The sequence below is a fragment of the Helicoverpa armigera genome, chromosome 14, assembly GCF_030705265.1.
Source record: "Helicoverpa armigera isolate CAAS_96S chromosome 14, ASM3070526v1, whole genome shotgun sequence".
NCBI classification, from domain to species: Eukaryota; Metazoa; Arthropoda; class Insecta; order Lepidoptera; family Noctuidae; genus Helicoverpa; species Helicoverpa armigera.
Window position 1 is genome coordinate 3074414 of NC_087133.1, and position 10273 is coordinate 3084686.

Sequence of the window (10273 nt, forward strand, 5' to 3'; positions counted from 1 at the left end):
AGCCACGTGTTCACTGTTTGTTATGGTCAATTTCTCAGTAAAGAAGCATTGTTGCATCAGGCATGACGAGTTTGGCTATCTAGGTAGGTATCAATCATATATTACGTCTGTTATTTGATTCTCTAGATAAAAAGACAAGAAGTGTGACTGCTCAAGTAGGTATACCGTTTATCTGTAGGCTTGATAAGATATTTACAAAACGTGATTTGGTTTAATTATAGCGTCCTTCTTCGGTAAAATTCCATGTCAATATCAGTTCCTATTTTGCAGAATCATCGTGTCAATAATGATCTATTGGGTGCCTACCTATGATCATCGTGATGTACTTATCTTTTTATTGGCATGTTGTGTGCAGATATGGGTCACTTCAGTGGCATATTGTAAATACATTGCCAAATTGTGAATTACCCAGCAAGTATAATTTATCACTTAGCGCCCATCTTTGTCCATTCAGTTTTTTGTTTAGGGAAAGCCTCGAAAATTATGTCATTCATATGCGGTAGGTCAATAGAAGAAAAGAGCAGTAAATAGCGACCAATATACCTATCCTAACTATAGCGGTCGTTCACCCGAATCTACATGATGCAAGATTACAGTACATAAAAAAATCGATTTCTTTTCCCTCAAGTTACCTACTGCCTTGTGGTCGTGGCACGGTGCTGAGCAATAGTTTATCAGTTGTGGTCAGCTGTTGACGCTCAGAACGATGACTCGCTGAATGCCACATCGTACGGAAACGGATATTAGCTAGCAGTAGGTATGTAGCTTTAAATGTATCCACCAAACCAAGTCTAGTTGCACAATCGCCACCTACTCGGCTTAGATGCTGATGACCTTTAGGGTTGCGATAAATAAAAGGTAACTACAATTTATTACAACAATTTATTTCAATTACAATTTATAACATACAAGACAAATTTTAATGAAAAAAATAAACTTTAAACCATGCATTTAACTAATTATTAATTGTAAATAAATTACAATTATTATCATTTTAAGTATAAATGTATTTTTTTTTGTATTTTTTTTAACATTCAATTGTTTATAGACCATAGATTACAACTAATTCAACTGAAGAATTTAAAACTACACGCTCTTATTTAAATGTGTAATAAAGCATCAAGCACATATGGCAAGATCTTTATATCCATAATCATAGAAACAAAACTAATAAATCTGTGCCTATAATTACAATTACTTTGTACTTAAGCACATCTATGAATATAGATTTTGCGAACAATGAGACATGAAACTCAAGTTGCTCAAGACTGAGGTCACAAAAAATCCATGATGGTGATCTTCACTTGCTCTTCAGAATAGCAGACATCAATTCATTTTTGAGCCTCTTTGTCATTTCCTCTAGAATATCAGCTCTGACTCTTAGTTTTTTGTTTTTCTCTTCTAATTCATCAGCTAGATGTTCCATTTGCAGCTCCTTGAGTTTCCTGTTCATTCGAGATCGCTTAGATGCTTCATTATTCTTATCTCTTAATTCCCTATATTTAAACTCCTGCGTAGAAATAGATGATGAGTTATCATCTACACTACACACCGAGGACACTGTGCTCTCCCTCCGTTTGGGAGGCCGTCCTCTTCGCGCCTTAGGTTGACCTTCTAGTGCCAGAATCATATCTTTAATGGGAACACTTGGTTTCCTTTTTCTATATTTCCTTGATGGTTGTTCGGAGTATGGCGTGTAAGTCTCGTCGGATTCATCACTGTCCTGCCGTCGCCTCTTGCTTGCTGTAGATTTGACGTCATCGTTGTCAGATTCCAGATGAGATTCGCTTTTGGGGGTAATAGGCTCGTAGTCAACAGCCGGTGGTGTGGTCACTGCACTAAACGTCTCCCTTGTTGTTGATAGGGAAATGTCTGTGAACATCTCCTTTGAGGTGGGGAGTGAGACGTTCTGCGCTGGCCAATGCTCTGGTGGTTTCTGAAACAATGAAAAACAAATATTATACATCTTACATACGAATGAAGCACATGAGGGATTTATTTAAAAAAGTTTTAAGAAACTGATATCCTACGCAAATGTATGAAACTTACCAAGGGCTGTGAGCATTTCTCTTTTTCTAATTGCTCGACGTAGCTGAGCACTTCGGGAGTGCTGATGGTGTCGTACGGCCAGGCGGGCGCCCGCGCCGACACGTCCACGGACAGCCCCTCGACCCGCTTGGGCACGGCCGGCGGTTTCATTACCCCCAATAGATCTTGCTCTTCGTTGATAATGAACTCCGAAATAACTACGTTGTTGCTTTCGACCTCCCGGGGGATGACGGATCCGAATTTTAAATCAAGGGAGTCTTCTGCATCGATGAAGGGCGCTGTGTTTTGTGTTGGATTAGTGTACATATGATAGTATTGGGTGTCGTGTGTGTTGGTCAACTCTACTGCATCCTGGGCTTGCCACGGATTAGTGTTCGCGACCATCTCTGACGCTAAGTCTCCAATAACCACTGGCAGTCTGCTAATATCTAAGAAAGTTTCCTTAAATTGCGTATTGTTATCTTTATCCCATTCAGGGAAAGTGGGCATGTTGATGTCGTACTGCGGGAACTTCTCGTTCGGCGACAGCGGCTCATGCGGTGAGATGTGGTTGTACAAGCCTGCCGGCTGTGGAAACTGGGAGTTAACGTCTAGTGTTTCCCAACCTTGCGGTGAGAATGGTGTGTATGGTGTGTCGATCTTAAGTGCCCTTTCTTCAGTTTTCTTAGATGAATCTATTCAAGGAGAAAAAGCAATTTTATAGTTTTTGGTTGTATGTCAACTTAAATATGATTCAAGATTTTGCATTAAATAGATAAAGATTTTCATGGAGTTATATTTTACTTACCAATGGTCTGTACTACTTCTTCCTTTGCGGGAACGCAGGACAACGGAACCAGATCTTGGAAGAACTCGTAGTCCGTATCGTGAAACATTGCGCTCTCGAACAGGGGCTCCGGTTTCAAGTAAACCTGAAATCAGAGTTGTCTTATGTTAGCATGAGTCACACAGTGTGAGCAGAAACTAAAATAAACTTATTATTAATAGTAGTAATGCATTATATCTATTAGTACTCACGGTTGGGGCGTCCATTCTTACCTCTGCAAAGCTGCTGGTGGTTGCCACGGGCGAGGACGGTGCTGGCGTGCTTGAATATCCGTCGGTAATCACTCCGTTTAGACCGTTTGAGTAATCCTTCTTCCCGTTCTTTAAACGATCTAGTTCTACCACTTTCAAAACAGTTTGAGTATTGAGACTCGTTTGCGAAAAAACCATGTCTTTTGGTGTTCGATTCGTACTGATTTCCGATATCGTCGCTCCGACTCGGACAGGTGATCTTTTGAGCAACCATTTTGAATAGAACTACAAACAGAAATGATACGACGTAACATAATGTGTGCATACTTGTATGAAGCAGGATATAGGAGGTGGAAGGACCACATATAAGGGTAGTGAGGGGAGTAGCAAATGATAGATAAAAATGATTTCGCTGTTATCTTTTGTCGATGTTTGAAACATCACACGAATGTTATGCTCCATCATCAGTGAGCCGATCGTTTTAATTTGAATTGTGAGACGGACACAAAAGAATTAAGAAGCGATCAAGGATGCACCTTGCCTACACATCATGACGTGTCTACCGGCGTGACTAGGCCGAAGCCTTGAAATCAAGATACCAATGATAATGAGTTTAGAATACATGTATGGTACATAGCATAAGTGTGTTATAATGAAAAGAATAACAGCATAGAAGGAATGGTGATTGCATAAATATTTAAATAGAGTAAATATGAATATCAAGTGGATATTAAATAGAGGACACAACATTTTTCCGTTAACGTCGGTTATGCAATCAACATAATGTCACCTGCCCTTAAAATTTTGTAGCTCTTCTGAAGGATTAAATAACTGTCGAGGCAATGTCAATAAAAAAGTCATTAGTTTTCGGTTGCTAACTCTTAGCGACATACCGAAACTAAATTTTCCTGTAAGAAGTTAGTAAAAACTAGAACTATACAACTTATCTACATTAAAGTTATTGAAGCGTTATCTTAACTATAATTACTGGAAACTGCGGTTAACGCTTCTCAGTAATGGTAAAATAATAACTAACTTATCTATGTACCTAATAGTATACTAATAAATTAAGAACTAAAGCTATTAATTGTAATTAACTAAATATGACTTAGATCTAATGACTTATACTGTATTAATGGAAAGATACTATTGCTAAATTTTTCTGAATGTTCAAAGTTGAATTGTTTTTCGATTTGAACATGATATCTCAATGTCCTTGGAAGTTTGCGGGCTATCTCAATTTTTTGATACCGAGTACGTACGTATGATTTTTTTTATTTTTTGGTACGTACTCGAGTGTTTTAGTATGCGCTTCTAGTAGAACTAATATTAAGAGCAGGTACAGGTGCAAACTATTACAAGAAGGCCAAAGAAAACAAATGAAAAGTTAATGACTGAATAAGTGACGACGGTCCTGGCTGAAACATTATGGTGAAAGTAAATTTTGACGCGACCATTTAATGCACATTATTTATGAAGAATTTAATCTGCAATTTGTAAATTAAAACGTTAAAAATTTAATCAAATTAGACTTCTTATTATTTGGAATATAGGGGAGATGTTCCTAAAACGGGTACCCTTCCTAAAACGGGTAGGCCTTGCCATTCGTATATTATAGGTCTTAGTGTGAACCTGTGAGTGTAGAGCGGTGCACTACCACCCCGCCGATCACGGTCATTTGGCTCGCGCGCCTAGAACGAGCGTTTTCGAGATTAGATGTAAAAAAAGTTTTTTGCAGAGTTTATTAAAAAAAATCGGATTCTGCTAGTGCTGACTACTCAAATGTGGTGCAAGATACGGTTTTCGCAGTTTTGTATTATCATTTTGCATGTTATATGCTTATTAATTGTGAATACTTAGTGGTCTCCTTGTTTACTATTTTAAGGTTAAGGTAGTTGAAATTTAAAACGTGCGTTTGGGCAAAACGGGTAGGGGCATAACGGGTGACTACCCGATTTGAAATAAGGGGCCACTTCCTCAATTGATCCCACAGAAAGCCAATCGAAGACAAAGGAAGCCACAGAGAGCTGAAGAAGTACAGGAACAGCGTGAAAAAGAAATTAAAATATGTTTTCTCTGATTTTTAACAAAATTATCTGCTGGTAGGATTATAATTTCAAATGTAACATTTAATAAAGTAAAAAAGTGATCTAGACTGATCAAAATAAGAAAACTGTTTAACATAATTAAGGAGACTAATTAACGATAAAGATTTCCTGGATAATAGGAGGCTAAGATACGTTTTCTAATTCATTTATCACATATATTTATTCATTACCTGCTTTGCCCAAAGGCGCTACCCGTTTTAGGACCCCCCCGAGGGCAAAGCGGGTATTTTGAAGGGGTTTATTTTTTTGTTTTTTTTCTGAATTTTGAAGAAGATTACTAAGACTATCTTATGTTTTCCAAAGTTTATTATATAAACAACCCTATGAGTACAAATACAAGTCGCATGTAATGTTCTTGGTTATTTTATTTAACATCTTCCCTTAGCTTACCCGTTTTGGGAACATCTCCCCTAGAAGTTCATTTAAACTTGATCTTTTCTAGTTTTATGTAAAAAAGTCGCAAATAATTAATTCTCAAGAATTTCTATTTAATTTTCATATTCCAACTTGAATTTTCAATAAATATTGAATTCTTGCGAAGCCCATATTGTTCGGTGTTTTGAGTTGACCTGTGGACAAAGGTTATAATTTCGAAAGTAGGGTGAACGCTATTACTTACTTCTTTGAACTCTTCTTGAGCTCCTAATGAAATTTTAACTCTTTAGGCTCCCAACCAACTACAGGTACCGACTGTAGGCCTGTAACAAGCAGAAATATCACGTCAATATAGTTGCAGTGTCTTTTATACTCGCCAGACTAGTTATCGCGTTCTAGAGCGACATTATCGTTCTTATCGCCTCTATCAATAGGGAAAACTTTTAGAAAAAATACATTACAATAATCGAAGTGTTTATCGCGTGCGTTCTAACATTGATTGACGTAGGTAGTTATCTATACACGACCTCATGGTGGTATTATGCTATCGTAGGTGGACGCCTACGACAATATCGATCGGGTTTTGGACAGCAATAGACTTTGTACTTATTTCATGTACATAAAAAACAACTACACAAGTACCTAACTACTTACAAAATTGGTCACCTTGTATTCAGAATTAGTTAAAAATATACAATTGAAAAAACTTGTTTGTGTCCACTAAATACGTCTAAATGTCGAGGTTGGCATATCTCCAACTTATTTAACATCTTACAAATTAAACTAATTCGGACAATTTTACATACTAGACGTCTACGTCATCTATTCTACTTACGACAAAAACTGACATGGGGCTGTCCTAAAATGCTCTTCAGATAGAAACCGAAATTATTAGAATAGTATTCAAGACAGAACGAAAATGTACCGGGAAGTAGAACAGCATAAGAGCATGACACCCACCTAACTACGTAGTAGGCGTACTTATCCAAACCACCTTGTTAATAAGGATAATTTGTCTTAAACTAACATTTTTACTAAGCTTTAAAAGCGGCATTTCATCGCCAGAAACTTTTAGAACAAGTTCGGAATTTCCAATTAACTAACCAGATTAGAAAGTCAGTCGTTGAATGAGCAAATCCGTAAAAGTTTCTGAGGTCAGGAAGTTAAATTTGTACTTTAAATCCATGGATATTCAATTTGTTCATTTCAGGGTCACAAAACAAGTCCAGAAGTTGTACCAATTATGGGTACCAAGGTTATGAATGGAATTTTATAAGGTCATTAATAAAACATTAGAGACGACACTCTATTGCTTCAATAAAATTGTCGCGCATTTTCTAGAACGATGATACGACGTGCGAGCCGATCGACAAAGCAACGTGATCGGGGGCTTCCCGACAGGTTGGAACATGAACACTTTGGTAATATTATTGCGCAATAATTAATATCCGGGAAAATTGTTGTAGACAAACATGGCATCGACCATAACTTCTTTAGACCAATATAAACACTTTAAAAGCACACACACATAAAAAAAACCCTACATACGAAATTATTGCACAAGATTTAATTTTATGACACTATCATTTTTCGACCAAAATTACACTGAGATTCTCAGACGAATACTCGCTGTAAGCCACAACCACATTCTCACTGCTCTGAAATCTTCCAGACCCTTATAAAATAACTTAGAGAAAATAGTTCAAGTTGGAACTAAAAGTTAAATAAGTATTATTTTCTATCACTCACCTCGTTACGAACAAATATTGTAACGCCTCCAGTAATGTAAATAGAATGCGCTATCCTCACAACAAATGAAGAGGATAATGAGCGAAAGCTTTTTTAGCGCGTCAAAACCTAAGTTTTGTTGATGAACTTTAGTGGACTAGTAAAACGTACAATCGCAACAAGCGACACGTGCACTGCGTGCGAACACAGAAAATATTGTGCAATGTTCACGGCTGTGGCGGCCCATACAGTTTTCCTAAATCCCCACTACTCCGCATTTGCGTTCTAAAAATATCTTGCTTGCCACGCTATTGGTCGCCCAAAATGACGTCAACTCGTTGGGCCAATCGGATCGCGCAATTACCACGGTCACGAGACCGAAGCGCTACGCTATTGTACTGAAGAAATATAGCGTTTATACTCTGTTGTATTTATATGTATGTAGATTGTTGGGGAATCACACCGCTCAAAACATGAGGAATACTGTTTTCAGCGTGAGTCATCACAGAACGAAAGCAAAACAAGTACATTTTTATAATCAGAAAATTCATGTTATTAGCCAAGAAATGAATTTGGCATCATAGCCTACATAGCTGTTCCTAAAAATGTGGTTATCCAATGACCACGACCAAGTAGATAAGGGATTATGTTATAATGAATAACTTACGACGTAATGTAATCACACTAAGGAAGATAAAACCAATAATATAGGTTTATGTCATCATTTTTGTACCCTACCTACTAAAGCTAACGACATCTATTCACAATGAATCACCTAATTTTTGTTACGGTAATGGCATAAGGTTAATAGACATCAGCTATGATGTTAAGGTAATCCTACCTATAACGTCAACGCAGGAATGTTACTTTTTTGCTTGGAAAGTGGTGACACGTCACCAGTCAAGAGATCAATAGAAATCCATTAATATGTTTAGATATTCAGAAGCAATTCTTATGATGTAGCTTTATATAGAAGAAATAAAAAACAAGCAGGACTATCAATCAGCAGATCGCAATAGCAATTCCATTATAAGAGAGAGCAATGTGCCACTTGAAAACTGCAACAAAGTCACTCTGTACCTATAAATGCAAATGCGGTAGAGAATTACATAACAGTCAATTAAGGAAAATATGACCCGTATTCGAGGATTCGCAAGCAGGTCTTGTCTTGAGAGTTGATGGAACCACTTCAAATCATCCTGTGTAATGCGATCCTTAGATTATAATCCAGACAACAGCTATCTACCAAATTCAAAATTCGACTGATTAGATACAAAAGTCTCAAACAAACAAAGCCATGCTTCTTTATAGACCCTAAATATTTTTCGAGGTGTAAGTCTATGGGAAGATTAAAATGTACTTGAATAACGCTATTATTATTTTCCTGTTCCCATTGTCAGTGTTGTTGCCATGAATTCGCAGCAAGTCGCTACAAGTCAGATTAAAACGCAATATCCTGAGGTATGTACGAGTAGGTAAGCTTTATTCGCACTTTGAACGAAATGACTCACCAATTCTCCCCTGGCATTGAACCAGGTTGAATAACCTCTTTTTTGCTGTTATGTACCATTCTATTGTCCTCATAGAAACGAGACAATTTAGGTAAATCAGGCTCTTCCTTTTGTTTTTTTACGCTTTTGTATTCAACCTCAAATACAATAATATAGCGTTGACATTATCAAAAACAATCTAATGATTGGAGAAGGCTGCAAAATTGTAAAGTAAAAAACTTGCGAACATCTATAACCAAAGTCAGATAAGTAACAACCCAAAGATCATAAGAACTGTGAGCAGTATTTTATGACATCAATAGGTACGACCCCTACAGAGAAAAACTACCACCGCCAGAAGTTACCTGTGGATATCGACATATGAATGAATAGACTTTGAACAAACAAGCGCCGCCGACGGCAGACATGTTTCTCGCCCGTTTGGGCCTCTCTGTAGCCCGATCTACGTCATCATAAATGAATGGTTTAGATAACTTGACGATGAGAATGATTTGCAAAAATTTATAAATGTATGTATTTGTCTTACATAAGATGACATTCAGAATTTAGTTGAATAAATTATACAAAATGGACGCAGGGCTGTTATACTTTGATAGTTTAGGAAACTGCGACGTAAAAATCTACCTAAATGTTTACTGAATAAATGGCTGTTAACACAGCAAAATATTTTGCGCACGAACTGTGCGCTATCAGTAGACGTACCTACCTATGTTGTATTTGCTTTAAGATTAGAGTCACAATATGATTATCACTTTTGTTTGAACCAAAAAACTACAGCATTTTCCTGTTCCAAAACTTCGTTAATTTATTCTTATTTCTCAGTATTCGCGATGTTGGTGATCTCACGACTTTCACTGTCAAAGTCCTACATGAGTGCTTGAATATGTTCCAACTTTTTATTGCTTAAGTATTAATACCAAATGGTGGAATAACTACAGACATAGTTAAAGAAAAATACAAGCATAATAATATTCTAATTTATGTACAAGTGTAGCCTTGATACGGTTCGCAAAAAGTGTATGTTGATGACCGTGCAATGTTTTTATGTTCATTTGACAAGATTTTTCCACAATTTTTTCAAGCATACACATCTACATTATTCATACCAATTCAGTAGTTATCAATTTTTTTTTTTCAAAATCCCCTAATTCTGTCGAGGGACAGGAATTTTTGAGGGGTAAGGACCCTTCATTTATTTTTTCGACAAATTGTAAACACCCAGGCACAGAAGTGAAAGAGCAAATGTGTAGGTATTTGCAATCGAACTGTACTAACGTTTTTAGAATTAAATACAAGGAGATGAAGACAAATAATTAAAGTAGAATATTGCATGAAGAATATACGTATTGATAACCTCCTCCTGTTTGTGAAGTCGATTAAGTTAAACTTGGAGGTTTATAATTGTTTAATGAAACTTGTAATTATATGTAGGATCGAAGAGCATTCCTTTGAAACAAAGAACAGTAGAAAAAGATGCATAGGGTA

The 10273-nt window shown here is 36.8% G+C and overlaps 1 protein-coding gene across 1 annotated transcript; it reads right to left on the reverse strand.

Annotated features, from left to right (window-relative positions):
- Nucleotides 1-868: 868 nt before the first annotated feature.
- On the reverse strand, nt 869-7525 carry LOC110377174 (uncharacterized). The gene is made up of 6 exons (XM_021335880.3): nt 7299-7525; nt 5794-5872; nt 3088-3351; nt 2837-2960; nt 2050-2723; nt 869-1936 (listed from the first exon to the last, which is right to left on the reverse strand). The coding sequence occupies exons 3-6, from the start codon at nt 3262-3264 to the stop codon at nt 1301-1303; spliced, it is 1611 nt and encodes a 536-aa protein (XP_021191555.1). The 5' UTR covers nt 3265-3351; nt 5794-5872; nt 7299-7525; the 3' UTR covers nt 869-1300.
- Between the last annotated feature and the right edge of the window lie 2748 nt (nt 7526-10273).

What these genes read in the sequence shown, in the direction of transcription:
- LOC110377174 (XM_021335880.3), bottom strand. Translation starts at nt 3,264, where the DNA reads ATGGTTTTTTCGCAAACGAGTCTCAATACTCAAACTGTTTTGAAAGTG. An exon ending in CCACCAGCAGCTTTGCAGAG is followed by an intron (nt 2,961 to 3,087) that starts GTAAGAATGGAC and finishes CTCTGATTTCAG; the next exon opens with GTTTACTTGAAACCGGAGCC. An exon ending in AGAAATGCTCACAGCCCTTG is followed by an intron (nt 1,937 to 2,049) that starts GTAAGTTTCATA and finishes TCATTGTTTCAG; the next exon opens with AAACCACCAGAGCATTGGCC.